The 20,955-nt window shown below is 55.2% G+C and overlaps 1 protein-coding gene across 1 annotated transcript; it reads right to left on the bottom strand.

Moving 5' to 3' along the window:
- Window positions 1–9,079: 9,079 nt before the first annotated feature.
- LOC125626139 (tyrosine-protein kinase Fer-like) lies at window positions 9,080–17,724 on the bottom strand. The gene is made up of 10 exons (XM_048828829.2): window positions 17,681–17,724; window positions 17,090–17,384; window positions 16,065–16,193; window positions 15,597–15,650; window positions 11,074–11,192; window positions 10,887–10,981; window positions 10,471–10,594; window positions 10,099–10,256; window positions 9,518–9,640; window positions 9,080–9,302 (listed from the first exon to the last, which is right to left on the bottom strand). Exons 1-10 carry the CDS (start codon window positions 17,722–17,724, stop codon window positions 9,160–9,162), a joined length of 1,284 nt encoding a protein of 427 aa, XP_048684786.1. The 3' UTR covers window positions 9,080–9,159.
- Window positions 17,725–20,955: the final 3,231 nt, after the last annotated feature.

The raw sequence follows: 20,955 nt of genomic DNA, 5'->3' as shown, positions 1-20,955 counted from the left end.
GCCTCAGTTGTTAGCTCCTGGGGCACTGTCTCTTACCATGTTTTTGTACAGCACCTAACACAACGGGGCCCTGCTCTCAGGTGGGACCCTGGAGGCGCTACCGTAACAGAAATAATCCTTGAATAAAAATAATTTGTGGTTGTAATATTGTAAAGAGGGACTCCTTCCCCCATATGCAGAGAAAGTGACCTGTCTGCGTGCACCAGCTAATGGGATTTCCACCTTATACTGCAAACAGCCAGCCCCTCTGACTGCAGCTGTGAATGAGGACACTGGGTGCAAGGTTTGCCCCTCAGAAAGAAAGCTGGGCTGAAAACGACAATGCTTTTTTTAAAAAAATGATGCATCTCCAAAAGGATATTCTGCTTCCAGCTTAAAAGCTAGAACCATGGCTTCAGCCCGCAGGCATCAGACCTCCTTCCCCCCCCTGCCCTGGAGAACGGACGCGCGAATGGAGGATGTATCAAAGAGATGCGAGTGCCGACGATACATGGACGTGGTTGCCGGGCGTGGGGCACGCAGCATTTTCAGTCCTGGGGGATGGAGACTGGCAGTGCCCAGCTCTGGGCTGGGGAGAATCAGAGAGTCTTTTGCTCTTCACACAACACTAATGATACAAAGGACTCAAAAGGGAACAGCTGAGTTCCAAATACACGTTTACTAACGGTATAGGACCATGCTGGCCTTGCTACCTGCATCTAGCTGCTGTAGAGGATCTAAAACACAGAACACACTGAGCGCCCCTAGAAGGAACACATGGTATTTAAAGAGATACCGCTCTATTGCCATGCACTAGAGTAACCAGTCACAGAGCAGGGATCATGCCTTTGCGGCAGATTGGGGAAGAGGGTAACTGCGGGATATGATCATTCCTGTTTCTCTCTCATCATCGTTAAAAAAGGGAATTACGTTAGTGCCAGTGGGAGGGCCAGAGAGACAGACAGCAGCCATAGATTCTTCACTTCCTGTCCTGCACCACTGCACAGTGCCCCACCCCAGAGGTGGCTGCATTGCACTGCTGGGCGAAGTGATTCCTTTATACACCAAACCCATTAAGATGGAAGGTGCTGGAGTGAGCATCATTTTGCAAAGAAAATTAAACTTGACGGTGTGGTGAAGTAGGCAGGGCACTAGACTGAGACTCGGGAGACCCAGGCTTCATTCCTCTCCCTGTGCCTGACCTGCTTGAGTGACCTTGGGAAAGTCCCATCCTCTCTGTGTGCCTCAGTTTCTCCTCCGAACCTGTGTCTATTTGGACTGCCAGCTCTTTGGGGCAGGAACTGTCACTCACTCTGTGTCTATACAGCACAATGAGGTTCCAATCTTGGTTGGGGCTTCTAGGCAAAACTGGAATACAAATAATGTCATTTAAGTGAGTAACACCCCCCCACACACACTAAACTCCCCCACCAGTCCCTCAAAATCCTGCTGGGCCAGGCTGCAGGCAAGTGGTTCTCAAACTTCCGTACGGGTGACCCCTTTCACATAGCAAACCTCTGAGTGTGACTCCCCCCCCATATAAATTAACCCCACCTTTTAATATATTTACCATTATAAATGCTGGAGGCAAAGCGGGGTTTGGGGTGGAGGCTGACAGCTCGTGACCCCCCCTGTAATAAGCTCGCGAGCCCCCCACATTGAGACCCCCTGCAGCGGAGGGGTTACTGGGAGCTGTCTGTGGTGCTGGACGTGCCCTGAGTCCAAGCATGAGCTGTCCAGTGCTGACGGGTCGCACTCAACCTCTAAGGAACTGGGGTTTTTAAACATAAGGTCAAGGTGAGGGCCTGGCCCCGGGACACATCCACAGTCCTCAGCTCTCACTGACGGCTCAGCACCCAGCTTTCCCTGTCCAAAACCATCGTTCCAGTAGCCTGCGAGACCCCCACCAACACAGGCACCGGCTTGTAATTTTCCCCGGGGATGTTCAACCCCCACTCAGCCCCAGGGCCTGCCCCCTCTCCACCCCTTCCCCTAAGCGCCCACCCCGCTTCTTCCCAGCCCCACTCCACTCCTGCCCCCAAGGCCCCGCCCCGCCTCTTCCTGCCCACTCCTCCCCTTCCCTCCCGCCACCTCCTGCACGCTGTTCTGTGCTGGAGTTGATCGGCGGGAGCTGCCAGCGGGTAGGAGTGTGGGGAAGGGAGGGGAGCTGGCTGCCGGTGGGTGCTAAGCACCCACTAACTTTTCTCCGTGGGTGCTCCAGCCCTGGAGCACCCACGGAGTCAGCACCTATGCCCACAAAGATCAGGGATCCATTGCGCTGTGCAGACACATTCTGAGAGACAGGCCGGAGAAGCTTACAGACTCAGGATACAAGACAGACAACAGATGGATTGTTACCTCTGTTTTACAAATGGGGACACTGAGGCACAGAGCGATGATGTGACTTGTCCAGGGTCACACATGGAGTCTGTGGCAGAGCAGGGCATTGAACCCAGTGCTCCCAAGTCCCAGGCTAGTCCCCAAACCACTGGGCCTTTCTGTCACAGCTCAAGGCAACTGCCACCTGTATTCCTCCTCTATGATCCCTCAGGGCCTCCCATGCTAGGCTCCAGACTCCCCAGCCATCACCTCCTTTGGGTAGGGACCTGCATCTCTCTCCCTTCTGGCCTGGCTATTGCCAGGCTGAGGAATTCCTTGCCTTCCAGGTGCTATCTGACTACCTCAACAGGCCTGCATTGCTTCTCTCCGCAGAGACAGTTCCCAACGTACCACCCCAGTTCTAAGCTACCACGCCGCTCTTTCCCAGCAAGCAGGTTTTATTCTTAAGGTAAAAGCAATACAGAGAAAACACATTTACAATCATAAAAGAACCTACACATGTGCTGATAAGCTCCCCAGAGCTCACCTCCAACTCCAACGTGGGCTCTGGCAGGTGAGCAGCACTTCCAACCCCACAAAGGGGTGTCCTGGGGTGTGGGTCTCATGTTCATAACACCTTTTTGCTCAGATTAAGAACAACCCTTAGCCAGATCAGCCAGCCAACGGGTCTCTTCAGAAGGCAGGATTTGGGGGTGGATCATTTGCCTTTCCCTCTCCCCCCACGTGTTTCCTAACAAATTCCCCTCACATGCAGTGTCCCCAAAAGTCCCTCATCTTCCTAATAGCTCCCTGAGGTTGCATTAGTCCCATCTTCATCCTAAAGCAGGTCCATACACTCCCTCAAACATTTGCATTGTGAATAAATCGGGCTCCTAAAAACCATAATTCATTAAGGTTTGCCCAGGATATTGCAGGAAATCACCATCTGTTGCAGGTCCTCTCTCTCTCGTGCCGGGGATCAGTAAAGGAAGCCTACCACGAAATGGCTTGTGGGTCTGCACAATTGAAAAAAAGAAATTGACCGGGTCTTCTGGAAGAGTCTGCCAAACTGCATTTGCTTGGGGGGAAAGCTCCAGCACGAAGCAGAGAGGAAAAATGGAGGGACACTTGAGGGTCGGCTGGTGGGAGAACAAATGACTAACGTCTGCGTGTAATTTCCACAAAGCAAACAGGGAGGAAATCTGAGCTGCCAAAAACTGCAGCCATCGGAATGGAAGAATAAGGCCCAGCTTGACAAAGCCCTGGCTGGGATGATTTAGTTGGGGATCGATCCTGCTTTGAGCAGGGGATTGGACTAGATGACCTCCCGAGGTCCCTTCCAACCCTGAGATTCTATGAATTTTACCGAGCGCTGTTGAAATAGGCCTTAGTGACAGCAGACATCTCCAAGCATTACATTAAAATATAGGCCAGCCCCACAGCTAGTATGAACTGGCATAGCCCCATTGACTCAGATGGAGCTACACCAGCCGAGGATCTGGCCTCTGCTCCTTGGTATCTTGTCTTGCCTTTTTTGAAAGGACGAGCTCGTTAGAGCAAGGAACACATTTTTATCAATGTTTGTAAAGGGCTGGGAAACTTCCTGTCCTATTCATACGGCCCTGCTACCAGAGGTGAAAGTAAGCCGGTGCGCCCCGGGGTGAATCGGCTTCCCCAGGAGCAATTTACAGGGCCTGAGGCTCTCAGCAGCGGCTAGAGCCCCCGGACCTTTAAATTGCTGCCAGAGCCCTGCTGCCGGAGCCCTGGGGAAGCGGCGGTGGGGCTCCGGGGACGATTTAAAGGGCCCAAGGCTCTGGCCGCCGCTACCTACGATTTAAAGGGCCCTTTAAACCGCTGCCAGAGGCCCCAGCTGCCGCTGTTACCCCGGGGAGGGGGAAGGAGGCACTTGCCGGTACAGGGTGGGCCGGGGCTGGCTCTGACCTCCCCCGGCCCCGCCCCTTTCGGGGGCCCCAGCCCTGTACTGGTAAGTCCCTAGACTTACTTTCACCCCTGCCTGCAACCCACAATCCTCTGCCCTTCCACAGCATCTCAGGCTCTCTAGCTGGCATTAGTGAGTTTAGCCTCACACCGCGCTTGTGAGGGAGGTTATTATATCCATTTTACAGGTGGGGAAACTGAGGCACGGAGCAGGGCAGGGACGCTGTGGCAGAGAGGCATTGAGCCCACGAGGCCTGACTCTCAGCCCTGCCCTGCTCTAACCACTAGACCATTCTCTTCACATCAGGGGAACTGGAGGCAGCCCTTCAAGGAGGAAGGATGATCTTGGCCTTGGCCTGGAGATGTGGGTTCACGTCCCAGCTCAGCCAACAACTTCTTGTGGGACCCTGGATTCCTGGATCCCAGGGCAATGCTCAGACCCCTTCCCCCCCCCAGCTCCGTACATGGCCGACAGCAGCAATAGCTCCTCCTCCCCACCTCCATGCTGCTGCTCGGCCAGCAGGGCTCAACCCTGCCCTGGAGGTGGGGCGCTCACACGCCACGCCCTGTGCTGTCACTGGCCTCCCCGTGAGGCCGCCGGCCATCCTGGTGTTCTGTAGAGATGCTGAGCTGCTGGCATGCCGCCAGATGAAATTAAAGTGCCAGGCGTTGGGGTCTCAAGTGCTGTGTTTAAGATGAAATTCTTCCCTAGTCACGGGACTCCAGGAGCTGGAGCTTCAAGCTTCACACCACACATCACGAGAGCTGGCAACACTGCAAACCAACGGCGAAGTGCTAGAGCGTAATTCCCTGGGGCTTTAACCAGCCAGAAAGGGAAGAGCCACATCTTCCCCCCTAGCCCGCTTCCACGCAGCTGCCCCTTCCTTTCGTACTCCAGCCCGAGCAGCTGTGGGACCCATTAACCCTTTCCAGACGGCCATGCTTTTCCTTTGCCACAGCCTCGCTTTCCCTGGAGGAGCTGGCAAGGCTTCGGAGAACCTGGCTCATCGTAAAGCCACCTCACGGCCGACCCTTAACCTGAATCAATCGAGAGGATGGAAAGAGCCTTGGGCGATAGCTCCCCTCTAACAAGAAGGGGCTTGGAACCCAGCTGCCTTGCTCACATCCACGCTTAGAACTCAGCGCTGGTGTAAGTGGGCCGCTGGCGAAACTGGATTCGAACCTGTGCCCAGGAGGCTCAGTCCAGCAGGGTGTTTATCAAAGGGCCATCGATAGGCAGTGCAATCTAACACCATCTGCAGCCTTCATTCCCGTAATCAGCTGTTCCTCATTGACAAGGGCCTTAGATCAACACAGCCATGAGATAAGAGGAGCCTGTCTGTGGGGTTGATTATTGTTCCACTGGCAGGAGTGCTGGTGGCCTCTCGCCCTGGAGTTTCCAGGGTTTGGCAGGGTTCCTCTCGTGCCAGGGTTTCATGGCAGAGCCGCCTACAGCCAGCGCCTCAGCTGTGTCTTAATTAAAGTCGCTGGACGGGGAAACGGGAGGTGGGTGCATCATCCCAGGGGCTGCCTGAGTGTCTGTGGTGATGCAGAAGGGGCCAGGTTGCTGCCCACTCTCTGAGGGTCAGAGTCTCCTGAGGTTCTCCTTGCAGGGGGTTGCTACAGCCCTGAACTTAGGTGGGTAAGATGGATAATGTGCAAAATCTTGGGTGGGCAACGCTGCAGAACAGCTGGGGGAGCGAAGGGGTGGGCGAACTAGAGCCGCTGCAGAACAGCTGGAGGGTGGAGGCCCTAGGGGCTGGGAGATGTATTTCTCTCTGCCCCACACTGGAAGCCCAGCGAGATGCGCAGCCAGGAGCAGAGGATGCAGGACAAGAGTGCTGGGGTTTAATGTGGGTGCATGGGGAACGTAGGGCCCTTCTAGTGCCATAGGCTCTCCCCAATTGCCAGGGCTGGAGGAGCCATTCTCTGTTCAAGCCACGGCTGGTTGGGGTGGAGGGGAGGCAGAGAAGTGACTTGTGAGCTGTTGAGAAGCTAGACGGCCCAGAAGGAGAGGGTGGGGGGTGAGTGCAGGGACCCGCAGCAGTGGAGTCCAGTCCAACTTCTCCACGGAGCCAGAGGACATTGGCCTGCAGGAGGGTCTCACTTCAGGCTATTTGCAGGGCCCAGCAGGGCCTGCCGATGAGCAAACGGTGCCGGGAGAGCTGCAGGATTCCCACTGGCTTTGCTTTTTCCAGGCGGGGTAGGGAGGGAAAGTGACAAACCAGGGAAGGTCATACCCAGGCCTCACGCTACCTGGCCCCTCTGCTGCTAGAGATGCCCACGCACATGGTGACCATCTCAAACTGCACCTTCTAGCCATGGCAGTGCAGCGACTGGCCAGCTCCCGCCAACTTTATCAGCCTTTCACCATGCCCATCACTATGGGATCTGGGCACGTTCCAGCCGGGCATCAACTGACCAGCATCCGTCACATGGGGCTCGAGACAAAGGGCGGGGAGGGACAGAGGCCCGGGGAGAGGAAGTGGTTGCCACAGGCATGTGTCCTCTGTCCTAGTCCAGTGCGCAGTCTGCTAGGCCATGCAGCCCAGCGCCTGCCTTCGAGCCTGGGATTCTGCCTCTCTGCAGCGATCAGAGCTCATTAAACTGAATGAAAAAAAAATATCCAGGAGGCAGGGCACCCCCATCCAGCCCAGACATCAGCCAGACACAGGGCGAGGGCTCCAGGACCACCGGCCCTGAGCAGATCCGGCTGCTCTGACCCCTTTATCATAACAGGTTAGATGGAGGACGACACACCAGGGAATTATCGGTCTGCGCCGCTTCCAGGCTTAGGCCTTCTGAGGGCAACACACAGCCAGCACGCCTGGGGGTTAGGAGACAAGCCTGGATATGGAGAAATGCTGCTCCCATCCTCGGGGCTCTGTCTCTGGAGGGCATGACTCGGGTTGGGGGGGGGGTAGAATCCCGCAACAGGGCGTGGAGAGATCGGCTTTCCCTTCAGTGCTACCACTTCTGAGATAAACTCTGGCAAGCCTGTGCCCTGAGCCGTTAGCATTTACAAAGCACTATAAATCAGGTGTAAATCAACACGCTTGCTAAATGGGCGACAAAAACGACAGCCAGGGCCTTATCTCACTCCTGCCTGGCCAAACACAACTGGCTGCACATCATGGCCTGTAATGAGTGTCATTTGGACTGTGCGTGTTTTTCTAATTGTTCTGCTTTTGCTTGGCTGCACAAGGATTTTTAATTTCCTCTGTCTATTTAACTATCACATATCTGGAGCTTTAAACACTCATCTTCCACATTACTCCCTCGCTGACTCTAGTCACTGATTTACACGCTTCATTTATTCCCAGTGTTTTCCCCCTACAAACAACTTCTGACGAGGACCAGCAAGACTTGAATAGGTTATCTAGGGAAGTGGTTGAAACCCCATCCTTGGGGTGGGATGAACACCTGTCAGGGATGATCTAGGGCTAGGTTTATTTGGTCCTGCCTCAGCGCATGGGGCAGGACAAGATGATCTCTCGAGGTTTCTTCTAGCACTATATTTCTATGATTCTACCATCACCCAGCCTCTTATCTTTGCCAGACAAGAAGGTGGATCTTGACTAGAGATTAGCCCATTCAGAGCCAAACATTCCCAGCATTGTTGGAGGTGGGGGGAAGGATTTGGATCAGGTGTTCCCGATAAGATTCAAAAACTGATACGAAGCTGTGTGGTTTTTTCATGTATCGCACCGTTAATCCGTCATTGCCACAACGGATTGTTGAGGTCATGTGGTTCGCAGGATTCCAAAGAGGAAGCCAGATGGTCTAGGTGTATTTAATCCTGCCACAGAGTGTGGGGATGGACTCGCTGACCTCTGGAGATTGTATGGTCTCATTAGCCATATAAATCACAGAAATGCAGGGCTGGAAGCAGAGGTATTGTAGCTCATACTAAACATCAAGAGATCGGAAGGGCTATAAACCTTTCTGTGTCAATGCATAAACCAGCCTCTAACAACTGTGGGAAAAGGGGAGATTTCTGCAGGGGAAGGTTATTCCTACGGCAGGGTTCTTGCACTTTTCTCTGAAGCGGGTGGGGCTGGCCAAGGCCACAGACCGGACACTTGGCTAGACAGCCCTTGGATCTATAGGCATCATCTCCATGGGGGCTCCGGGACTCAAGCACCCACGAGGGAAAAATAGCGGGAGCTCAGCCCCCACGGGTCCCAGCTGTTTGGAGGCTGGGGAAGGCACGGGGGGAAGGGTGGAAAGCAGCGAGCAGCAGGGCGGGGATCTCAGGGGAGGGGTTAGAGCCAGGGCAGGAAGAGGCGGGGAGGGGGCGGAGCAAGGGCAGGGCCTCGGGAGTAGGGGCGGGGCCTCGTTCTTGAAGGTGAACCTATGCTGGAGTCCGATTTTCACAGAACCGTTAAATTCACAGGCCAAACCCAGACCAAAGCATCAGTGACCAGGACTTCATGGAAGACAACAAAGCAGGGCCCAGGCCCGCACTGGCCCAGCTGCTGTCGCATTGTTACCTGCATTCGGAACGTCTCCACCTATGTGCCGCATGCCCCATTGCTCAGCCCTTGTGGGTTTAAACTCTCCTTCAGAAGTGGAGACAACGTCTGAAGTTCAGGGCAAGAAAAATCACCAACGTTCCTCACCGATGAGCCAATCGGGAAGCAGAGTGGGTGCCTAGCCTGTCCAATTGGCTCATGGGGGAATCATTTTGACCTGCGCCGCAGCCAATCATTTGGCAGAGGAGCTCTGATTGGTTAACGGCGGGATGTAACGGAAATATTTAAAGTGGGCTCAAACCACCAGCCCTTCTAGAAGCCAAGTTCCAAGTATAGAGGGTGAAGGGCCAGGGGGGAAGGCCTGGAGCAAAGGTATTGAGAGGCTTTATATAGATTATTTCGGTGGGAGGGCGGATACATATTACAAAGGGGAAGTGGAGGCCCGTGGTCACTCCGAGTTCCAGCCGAGCTGCGTCATCTCCTGCTGGATGGCGCTGAACTTGGGGCGCAGGCTGGGACTGGCTTCCCAGCACCTCAGCATCACGTCGTAAACTTCCACCGGGCAGCGCTTAGGAGCTCGCATGCGGAAACCTGCCAAGGCAAGAGAGGCTGGAGACACACAGCACGGGGGCCGGTAGCTCTGCGGGGGACTGGGGCAGGAGCTAGCCCTATGTACGGGACAGAGGTATTGCAGCAGAGCCAGGAACTGAACCTGGCCTCCTGAGCCTGAAACACATGGCCACCCACCACCTTGCGCCCCTTGCCCAGGACCTGGGCTGTGATAAACACCAGCTCGCGCTACTTGCCTCGCTCCACCTGGCTCACCACCTGCTGGTTCGACATGCCGGGGTAGGGGGCGGCCCCCAGGCTGAAGATCTCCCACAGCAGGACCCCATAGCTCCAGACGTCGCTCTCCGTCGAGTACCGGCCTGCCATCAACCCGCACGGGGGACGTTAGTGAAGGGGGCCCGATCCCGTAGCCCTTTGCCACGTGATCAGCAGGGTTACCCGTGAGGCTAGGGTAAGCCACCACTGCGTCCCCAGAATACAGGACACTCCAGTGGTGTCATCCTGAACGAGAAAAGTACCGGTATTTCCCGAACTGCATGGGCCCGCCCCGGCCTGAGGGCATCCTGCCTTCACCAGTGAGGTCACACCGGGGAGGGTGGATCAGTGTGCTCTGCACCAGAGCATCCTCCGGTGTCCAGCTGATACCAGACAAACCCAGGAGAAAAATTGTTACTGTCCCCTCAAACCCTAATAGGGGGTGTGTTGTTGGCCTTGACCAGCCTCCCCTGCCCCAGACCTTCCTGGACCCTGGACCCTTCTTCCTGCCCCAACCGCTGTGAAATCTCAGCGAGGAGCAAGCTGTTCCCACGCCCCTGACCGTATCTCAGAGCCTCCGGCGCCGTCCACTTGATGGGAATGTGCTTCATTCCTCCCCGGGAGGCGTAGACGCCGTTGGCCTCCTGCCGCGACATGCCGAAGTCGCTGATCTTCAGCACGTTACCTTCCCCCACCAGGCAGTTCCTGGCTGCCAGGTCCCTGCGGGGAGAGGACGGAGGGCTAGACGCACCCTGGCGCTGGCTGGATACTCCCTGGATGCAACAGGCAGGACTGGCCAGCAGGGGAGCTAGACAAAGAACCTTAGTGCTGGACTTTGTTCACTCTTCGGGGCAATCGTTAACCCTCTGGGTGCCTGGGGTGTCACCTTAGCCTCCCGGCAGGTGCTGCAAGGGGGGGGTGGTCTCATCCATACCTGTGGATGCAACCGTTTCTCTCCAGATAGGCCATCCCCGCTGCTGCCTGAACTGCAAAGTGGATGAGGTCTGGAATCCAGAGGCGGCTCCCCTCGGAGCGGAGGAACGATAAGAAATCCCCACCTAGGTGCGGGGAGAGAGAGAACGAAAGAACAAAAGACCCAGATGATCCAAGCCCCTCACGCCAACTCACCAGCTATGGCGGGATTTCAATCCTCAGTCAAACTCAACTGCTGCTTTCACTAGGTTTTGCACAGGAAATAGGGCATGCATGGACTTCAGGCCGCAACCCCCAGGTGGTGACATTCCCAACCGTGTTGCAGCAGGCCTGACATTGCACCCAGGACGTAAGGGGCACTGAGGTCACAGGCAGACACGCAGAGCGTGCTGTTATGCAGAGAGTTCTCCTGCTCACCGGACACCAGCTCCATGACGATGAAGACAGGCTGCTTCCGGGCACACACGCCAATAATCCGGACAATGTTCGGGTGGCTGTAGCACCTCACGATCCTTAGAAACAGGAAGGAGCAGCGGGATGAGGCCCTGAGCCGACAGGGCGGGACCGTCGCCCGTTGGTCCGTCAGACCCCATTGCTGGCTGACCTGGCTTCCATGAGGAATTTGTGCTTCGTCTCCGGGGCCAGGTGCTCTCTGCAGGTTTTCACAGCCACGGGGGTGTTGTCATACGACAGGCGGCCGCTATACACCTCCCCGAAATTCCCCTGGGGATGGAGAAACAGCGGTCGGGGGGAGGCGATCGGGCAGTAGCGCAAGGCCTGCTCTGGATTACATGCAAAAGGGAAATCAGCCCCAGCCTCTCCATAGAGAGAGCACAGTGTGTGCACCCCGCACTTGGCAACATGCTGCAGCCGCTGCCAGAACAAAAGGGCAGCTGTCTCCACCCACCGCCGGAGTGCTTCGAAATTTAAAGGGGCTGCACACCCAACTCCTTCCCCTCAAACTATGTCAGGGTTTCAGCCCGCGAGCTTTGAAGCCTGGAGTGCTTTCTATCTGCCTGGCACGACGACCCCCTGCCAATGTGCCCTTGCTGGGAAGGATTCCCCTCTAGGGATTAAAGGAGAGTTTGGCCCCCTCAGTCCTTCTGTTCTATGCAGGTTCCTAGACAGAGCCCATCACCGTGGTATCTGGGCACTTCTCCTTGCTTTCGCTTTTGAGGCTGCAAGTGAAGCGGGACCCACAGCACAGGTGGGTTTTTTATGCCGCGGACCCATCCTGCAAACATCATCCCGAGACCCGCCAGCAAATTTTGCAGAGGCCACTGAGCTCCCAATGACGTCAAGGCTGCACCTGAGATGCCAATCACAGCGCCTCACAACAAATCTTACAGCTCAGCGGCTGTGTGTCCTAGCGGATAGAGCACTGGATGGGGAGTCAGGGGGATCCGGGTGCTATTCCAAGCTCTGCCACTAGGGTGACCTTGGGCAAGTCACTTCCCCTCTCTAGATCTCAGTTTCCCCATCTGCAAAATGGGAATAATGGTATCCGCCTCCTTTGCCAAGTGCGGGGCATTCTAATGATGAAAAGTGCTAGGTAAGAACTAGGGATTATGATGTATGATCCAGATGTCCACTGCTGCTGACTCAGACAGGCACCACAGATTCTTCCCATCATTGTCCTTCCCTCCCCTACCCTTAGCAAGGCACATTACACTCCTGTCCACTCTCTAGCCCCCTAGACCCACCGCCCCTCATCACTGCTCCGAGAGCCTTTTATGGGACACAGCAGCACGAAACCATCAGATCTAGATTTCATAACACGGGACAAAGATGGGATGGCAGCTGCTGCATGAAATATTCACGTTGCCCTGTGGTTAGCATCATTGTCTCAGAGCTGAGGACGTAGCTAACAAAAGGGACTAGGAAGTGAATGCCTCAGGCAGATACAAGCACCGCAGAGAGGTGTCACTTTTCAAGGGATTTTGTCCATATGTTACTAGACACGGCGGAGGCAACGAGAAGATACATTTATAGTTCCCTCTAGAGCATAGAAATGTCGGGCTAGAAGGGACCTCGAGAGGTCATCTGGTCCAGTCCCCTGCACTGAGGCAGGGCTAAGTATTATCTAGACCAACCCTGACCGGTGTTTGTCTAACCTGCTCTTAAAAACCTCCCATGACGGAGATTCCACAACCTCCCGGCGAATTTGTTCTAAGTGCTTAACTACTCTGAAAAATCTCTCTTGCTCCAATTTAAGCCCATTATTTCTTGTCCTGTCCTCAGTGGTTAAGGAGAACAATGTATCACCCTCTTCTTTATAACAACCTTCTATGTCCTTGAAGACTGTTGTCACGTCCGCCCTCAGTCTTCTCCAGACAAAACAACCCCAATTTTTTCAATTTTCCCTCATAGACCATGTTTTCTAATCCTTTAAATCCTTTTTGTTGCTCTCCTCTGGATTTACTTCCATTTTTTTCCACATTTTTCCCAAAATGTGGTGCGTGGAACCCAACACAGTACTCCACTTGAGGCCTTATCAGTGCGGAGTATAGCGCAGGGGTGGGGAAACTTTTTGGCCTGAGGGCCACATCTGGGTATGGAAATTGTATGGCGGGCCATGAATGCTCACGAAATTGGGATTGGGGTGCAGGGGGGTGAGGGTTCTGGCTAGGGGTGTGGGCTCTGGGGTGGGCCAGAAATGAGGAGTTCAGGGTGCAGGAGGGGGCTCTGGGCTGGGGCAGGGAGGGTGGAGTGCGGGGGCAGGGGTGCGGGCTCCAGCTGGGGGTGCGAACTCTGAGGTTGGGGCTGGGGTTGAGGGGTTTGGTGTGCAGGAGGGTGCTCTGAGCTGGGGCCGAGGGGTTCAGAGGGTGGGAGGGGGATCAGGGCTGAGCTCCCAGAGGCAGCGGCATCCTTCCCCCCCTCGGCTCCTACACGGAGGCATGGCCAGGCGGCTCGCCTGCGTGCTGCCACATCCGGCATAGCCCCTGCAGCTCCCATTGGCTGCGGTTGCCACGGGGGCAGCGCTTGGGGTGGGAGCAGCATGCAGAGCGGAGCCCCCTGGCTGCCCCTACGCATAGAAGCTGGAGGGGGGACATGCTGCTGCTTCTGGGAGCCGTGCAGAATGGCCCCTGACCCTGCTCCCCAGCTGGAGCACTGGGGCAGGGCAAGCCCCAGACCCCGCTCCCCAGCGGAAGCTCAAGGGCCAGATTAAAACTGCTCGTGGGCCAGATGCAGCCTGTAGGCTGTAGTTTGCCCACCCCTAGTATAGCGGAAGAATTACTTCTCGGGCCTTGCTTACAATACTCCAAGTCCTGCTAATACATCCCAGAATGATGGTCACTTCTCCTGCAATAGTTACAGCATTGACTCACATTTAATTTGTGATCCACTATAACCCCCAGACCCTTTTCTGCAGTACTCCTTCCTAGGCAGTCATTTTCCATTTTGTATTTGTGCAATTGGTTATTCCTTCCTAAGTGGAGTACTTTGCATTTCTCCTCACTGGATTTCATCCTATTTATTTCAGGCCATTTCTCCAGTTTGTCATATCTTACATACTACTGAGCACGTGGAAACTGAGATTTTCAGAGGCTTATAATTTGGTCAAATTTGAGTGGAATTTCCAGGGAAAAGGCACTTCAGTGACCCCAGGGTGACTTGCTTGCAAAATACAGTCCCTGCTTCAAAGCATGGCTGTGTTAGAGCTTTGCAAGAAAACGGTTGGAGAATTCTTTTAATATGAGCAAAACAATCCCTAATCACGTTCTCGGAAATGGAACCATTTTAGCTGCAACTTTCCAAAGAAATCAGCCCAGCATGGGAAATTTCAGCACAAATGGCTCAAGGCTGTTAAAGTTTATATGCAACTGAAACCAGCATCTTAGAGTGGAAAGTGCCAGATAACTTTAATTATAAGCATTGCTACCAAATCTGCCTATAACATTATAGATGCACAAAGAGAAAACTCACCCCAAATTGGTGTGTGTGTGTAAGATTCAATGCAAATCTGAGTCCCTGGTTCTGGAAGCTGAATCCCATCCCTGCCTCCCAGTATCTGTATCTCCAAACCCTGATGCTTTTACTTTTGGGGTACTACTCACTCCTTTAAGCTTCCAAAAAAACCCCTCTGTGCATGGAGAGAAAAGCCATTTGCAGAGTTAGAATCATAGAAATGTCAGGTTTCAAGGACCCCGAGGGGTCCTTAGGGCCAGCCCCCCGCGCTGAGGCAAGATCAAGTAAACCTATATCCTCACTGAAGATGGTTTGTCCAACCTGTTCTTAAAAACCTCCAGCAATGGGGAGTCCGCCACCCCTCTGGGATGCCTGTTCCCCTGAGAGTTGGAAAATTTTTCCTAACATTGTAGCCTGAATCTCCCTTGCTGCACATTGAGCCCACTGCTTCTTGTCCTGCCTTCAGTGGCCAAGGAGAACAATTGATCCCCGTCCTCTTCATAACACCCGGAAGATATTTGAAGACGGTATCAGCTGTCCATTCAGTCTTTTTTTTTCCTTCTTCTCTAGACTAGACATACCCAGTTTTATTACCCTTTCCCCCTAGATCGAGTTTTCGACACTTTTTTTTTTTTTATCAGTTTTGCTGCTCTCCTCCGGACTTTCTCCAATTTGTCCACATCCTTCCTGACGTGCGAGGCCCAGAACTGTTCACAGGACTCCAGCTGAGGCCTCACCAATACCAAGTAGAGCAGGATAATTCCCTTCCGTGTCTGACATACAACACTCCTGTTGATGCACCCCAGAATGATGTTAGCCTTTTCCCCAACCATCTCCCATTGCTGACTCGTATTTATCCGCTAGACCCCCCAGCTCCTTTTCAGCAGGACGACCGCCGAGCCAGCTATTTCCTTTTTTGCAGTTGTGCCTTTGATTTTTCCTTCCTAAGTCTAGAACTTTGCCCCCGTCTTCACTGAATTTCATTTTTGCTGCAGCATGGGGTGGGATGCACACACTGTGCTCTCTCTAGGGAGATGGTGGGCCTGATGCTCATTTATATACTAGAGGCACGGAGGGGGCAGTGACTCGCCCAAAGCCAGGCAGGCTGGAACAGCACCCTGGTGCCCTGACTGTCAGATTGCTGCCCTGTCCACAATTCACATCAGGCTTCCTGCGTGGAGCAGTACATTGTTAACGGCCAAGAACGGAGGCACTTACGCTGCCCAGAAGCTCCCCCAGCACCACGTCCTCATGGCTCAGGTCCCATTGGGCCTACAAAAGAACAAGGCACCGGACAACAAGGACTGGAGACCACAGCACTGATAGCTTGCGTGGTGGGGCTGATCCTGCTCAGGGGCAAAGTCCCCTCGTTGACTGTGGGGATGGGATCGGGCCCCATGGGACAATGGGGACTGACGAGGTTTGGAGCAAACACAGAGAAATGGGCCTGATTCTGGGGCCGGCCCAAAATTTTCCATCCAAGCTGATTTTCACACCCACTCTTATAACCTTACCCATAGGGGCCCCATGCCCGCCGAGGGGGGGAGTGGAGCAGAGGTTAACCCCTTGTTACTGCCCCTGTCCCAGGCCCCCTTCTCCCATTGCAAGCCCCCATGGGATCTCTGCCATACCCCACACCCTCACCTGTCTGGGGGTCCCGGGCATGCAGCAGGGCAGCTGGCTTACCTTGGCGACCGGGTTCCGCAGGAGGAACGGGCACTTCGTGGTGAGCACCTGACGTGATTGCAGGTGGTGGTGGATGAGCGAGGGGATGGTGGGTGCCCCCACCCCTCCAGGCTCAAGCTGGTACCTGCCCTGCAGAAGAGCCCAGATCCGTACAGAGTGAGCAGGGGAGGGGGGAAGTCAGCTGATTGGCACAAAGCTGCCATTGCAGCTGATAGACAAGGGGAGTGTAGCGGCCAGGTTGGATGAGTCCCCCTCTGGGGGGGGGTCCCCAAATTTTAAAAACCATGGGAGGGAGCAGGGAATCAGCTGCCTTGAGTGAGCGAGAGCGTGTGCACTGCCCTCTGCTGGAATGAATCAGAACTCTACTGTGTGCGTTACAGGCCCTATACTGCTCCCAGCCAGTGGGGATTCTCCCATAGCAGGGGGCCGTGTTTCTGGACCAGGTGGCTCTGAGTTCCAGCCCCTCTGCTGCCGTGCACTTCTGAGCGGCAACAGCTGCGAAGCCCCCAGGTAGCCACTGATTGGTTACAAAACCTTACATTTGCATAGCGTCCTTCGGTCTACGCTGTAAAGATTTGGAGCCTGATTCTCCTTTATACTAAGGCCCCCTTTGCAGAGCGCTGGCTGCACGATGGGGCCAGCAAATTAGCATCGCCATTTTACAGATGGGGAAACTGACGCACAAAGAGGTCTAGTGACTTGCCCACAGTCTCAGCCGGAAATAGAAGCCAAAGCCCGTTCCTCTTTGGCGCTGCAAGTCCAGCCAGTGACTGCTGGAGGGACGGCCAGAGAACTAAGTGTCTTGATTCAGAGAGATCAACTCAACTACATGAACAAGCATGAGAACAGCCCTCCCACCAGACTACCATGTGACAGCACCTTCCGCCAATGTCCATGTGTCCTCGGTGGCCAGGCAGCACTCCTGGGGACCGGACGCTGGCTGTAGCCACGGCCTTGGGGCGATTAGCTGGCATGCACAGCCTGCGGGGCTCACCGTCACGTCCCCTCCCCATGGAGCTCCTCACCTTCCGGCACTGGATGATGAAATGCCTGCACTGTCCTCCAGCCAGTGCAGACAGGACATGGGCTCCTGGCCTCCCCTGGCTTGCGCGGACCAAGAAATCCCCCTCGCTGGTCAGCAAGGCCTGAGCCTCCTGTCTGGGGAGCGAGCCGTGGTACCAGTCCTGCTGGCCAAGGGGCCTCTGGGCCACTGGCACCAGTGGCACCGGAGGGGGCAGCTTGTGGTCGTAAGAGAACAGGAGAGAATCTAGGGTTAGACGCTTGCCGGGCACCCATCTTTTTAAGAACTCACTGGGGCTCCTGCCAGGGAGAGGGGTTGGGGTGGCAACCCTAGAGATGGCAGACCGGGGCAGCCCCCTCCATGCCATGCGCTGCTCCTTGCCAGCATGCCTCAATCCTACCCTGCAGCGCTCACCTCCCCAGCAGGGTGCTCCGGGACTGTCACCCCCACCCAGACACTCCCATGCAGGGGCCAGGCCGGGCCAATGGACAGGGTGGCTCATTTGGGATGCGAATGCTTTTGCATTCAGTGCACCGAGACCTGTAAAAATTCATCTCATGCAGCGGCTATGGTGCAGCCCCTGGCGGGGACTAACTTTCCATCCTTGATGCTAGACACTGAATCTGGAGCAGCGGCCATTCCCCGTGGTTAACTGCAACTTCACTGGATCGTGGGAATTCCACCCACTCTCTTGCCCAACACCAGGGATTGAACCGGTGACCTGTACAGCACAAATCTCCACAACTTGAGCTAAAGCTCCCTAACCGGCTCTGGCTCAGGGACCAGCAACACACCCTGAGTTGTGGATCACACCAGCAGCTAAGCCTCCCCCCGGATCACTTAGGGGTTCCTATGGGGTTTATAAGGGACACACTTCTATGGGGCTTGCTGCCTCCCCCTTTCTCCGCATTGTCACACTGTACCCGGATGGGTCTGATGGGGCGCAGCCTTTCGTAAGTGCAGTCCCACGCGTATTTCTGGCATGAGGGGCAGCTCATCCTTCATTCCTCCTAGTGCCGTGCACCTGTAGGCCCTTGTAACCCAGCATGGGAACCTGCCACCCGGCCACACTCCGGGGAGCCTGTCTGGGGGGACAATGGGGTATTATGACATCAGCAGTCACGTGAGACCGGACAGACTCTGGGAGGAATGCGTAGGTTTGAGACATGCTCAGAGTTACACCCACAACAAGGCAGCACCGGCCCCACTGGCTTGGGCATGTAAAGCCAGGCCGGAAAATGACGCAGGTGAGAGTCCAACACCCCGAGGCTGAAGGAAGAATACAGAAGCCGCCCCCAGAAGATGTGTGTGTATGTGTGAGGCAGGGGGATGTCCTAGAGGAAGGCAGGTCAGCCTCTGGGATCTGGCATTGAACAGAGCATGCTGGAGGGGGCAGCCCCGTTTGATGGCATTAACGCCAGGACATAGTCACGCGATGCAGGCCCTTTGTTAGGCACATCGCGTCAATATACAATTCTATGCATTTAAAACCAATAGGACCTGATTCTCAGTTATGCTGAGGCCCCTTTCCACCGCTCGGGCCATGCCAGGGGACCTTAGAGGGAGTTTAAAGGGAATTTGTGCCCACTTTGCACTGCCAGAACTGTGGAAAGGGGCTTTAGACAAGAGTCTCCCAACCAGACCCAATCGGTCGTCTCCTGTGTTACCAGCCCCCCACAGAGAGGGGTCTGGCCGTAGAGACCCGACCTTCTTTATGTTTCCCCACTGATGCAGGCTGTTGGTGTATTGACCCTTCCCTGGGCTTGGCTCCTTCCCCTCTCTCTTTCTAGTCGGGTTTGCTAGAGATTTAAGGCCAGAGAAATCTGGCCTTAATTTCTCTTGGCCTCCCAGTCTGTAAAGTGGGGAGAATCACTGGCCTCTCTCCCAGCCGTTGTCTGTCTTCATGTCTATGGCAAGCTCTGCGGGGCAAGGACGCTCCCTCAGACCCGTGGTCGCTCCAGGCCCTCAAGCAGTAGGGCCCTTGTCTCAGCGAGTGATGCTTTCATCCAAACAAACTGCAAGGGAGGCAAAAGACATGGAAAGAGGCCGCGCTGCTTGCTGTTTATACTTCAGCAACATCTGGTTCTTTTCCCAAGCTCCCTCCATAAGCCTTTTGACTCCCCGACATATTAGCGCTCCTGTCCCCTTTCCCCGCTCCACGCTAGTCCTGGGTGGTCTGTTACCGGCACTAGCAGCCGGAGCACCAGGAACTGTGCTTCAAAGAGCCCAGCTCCTGCGCCAATGGGCAGCGGAGTCTCTCTGGCAGGTGGGAAGTTTAACATCCCCCCCGCCCCGGCCTCTGTCGTCACAAACTCATGAAGAGTTTGCTCTTGGAACAAGGATCAGACCCGTAAACAGAGACTTCAGCTGCCGGTGGGAAGTGAAGAGGATCTGGCCTCAACCAGATTTTAACCCCGGGAAAGCAGAAGGATGACCCGTGGCTGGGTGGCCTGCAAGGACTGACCCCCTGGAGCTTAGAGCAGGATCACAGCCTCACAGCCTGTAGCTGACCCATCCATGGGCTAGCCACTCAGGGGGAGAGCAAGAGCCATGCACGGGTAGCCCAGGGCACCACAGCAAATCACTACATCAGCGGGTGAGCTGACTCTTCCTGGATTCCACGGGGCAGACAGCAGCCGGCTCCTCCCGGGACAGCTGAGCCCTGCCCCAAGCTGTGACACTAGACACCAGAGAGAACCACAGGGTTGCTGTGGGTCCAGCAGCCTCGCTGGACCCTGCCCCCCGACCAACTGATCAGTCCAGTCCCCTGCTGGGAGATGATGTCAGAGCTGCAAAGTGGAACCTGTGCAGAATGCCTTCACCTCCAGAAGGAAGTCCCGGGGTGGCTCGTTAGCCCCTCCCAGCGAGGTTATGGGACAGGCTTTGAGTGTCCGAGTAGCACGGGCCAGACAAGGGGTCGCTGTGGACGCTTCTGGCTTAAAAAACAAAAAAAGTCCATGGAAAACCAGAGGGCTGCAACCCCTCCCCAAATGAAACTGGAAACATCTTATATTCAATACAAACCTCCTGCAGTTTGGACTTTTCATCCCCAAATCTCCCCCCCCCACCCCAATTACTGTCCCAGCCTTATAAACTGGATTCTAAATAACACGTCCACTCCACAACAATACAGTCACTCAGGGCCTGGATCTCAGATACTACTCCCCGCAGTACAGCGCCCCCTACTGCCACCCAGGGGTCAGCACGGACTCACTCCCCGCAGTACAGCGCCCCCTACTGCCACCCAGGGGGTCAGCACGGACTCACTCCCTGCAGTACAGCAGTTTGTCCTGCGTCCCAACCGAAGCACAGTCGGGACGCCATTTGTCCCGATATTTTGTTTCGGGCACAATTTTTTCCCCCTTAGGCAGTGGCGACAGGCCGGGGGAGCGCTTTTTCAATTGTTACACTCACCCGGCATGCCCAGGTCTTCGGTGGCACTTCGGCAGTGGGTCCTTCAGTCGCTGACGGGCTTCGGGGGCGGGTACTTCTTTCTTCACCGGCGGCGGTCCCGATATTTTGTATTTAGCATCTGGTCACCCTAACTGGGGTCAGCACGGACCCAGCGTGCCCCACAGCACCCCCTCTGGCCCTGCACTCCGCACTGACCGCAGAGCAGACCCCTACGGAGCCACCCACACCGCCTCACGCAGCACGCTGGGCTGCCAAATACAACAACGGCTGAAAAGCACCCGTCCACTTTCCATTTGCCGATGAGCTCATTGGAGGCTCCTCTTTGCAGGATCGTAGCTGGCAACACTACCAGCCTCCTGAATCGTGTAAGCAACCAAGACACCAGTTAAAAATTCAGGAGAGATTTCTCTTGAGGAGATTGTTTTGACTCGAGTGAATCCAGCACACACACACACG

This window comes from Caretta caretta, chromosome 24 (assembly GCF_965140235.1).
Source record: "Caretta caretta isolate rCarCar2 chromosome 24, rCarCar1.hap1, whole genome shotgun sequence".
Classification (NCBI taxonomy): domain Eukaryota; kingdom Metazoa; phylum Chordata; order Testudines; family Cheloniidae; genus Caretta; species Caretta caretta.
Note: the sequence above shows the minus strand (reverse complement) of the source record. Positions and strands in the feature narration are given on the sequence as shown.

What these genes read in the sequence shown, in the direction of transcription:
- LOC125626139 (XM_048828829.2), bottom strand. Translation starts at nt 17,724, where the DNA reads ATGGCCGCTGCTCCAGATTCAGTGTCTAGCATCAAGGATGGAAA. An exon ending in AGAAACGGTTGCATCCACAG is followed by an intron (nt 10,257 to 10,470) that starts GTATGGATGAGA and finishes CTCTCCCCGCAG; the next exon opens with GGACCTGGCAGCCAGGAACT. An exon ending in GCCGGAGGCTCTGAGATACG is followed by an intron (nt 9,641 to 10,098) that starts GTCAGGGGCGTG and finishes GGTTGATGGCAG; the next exon opens with GCCGGTACTCGACGGAGAGC.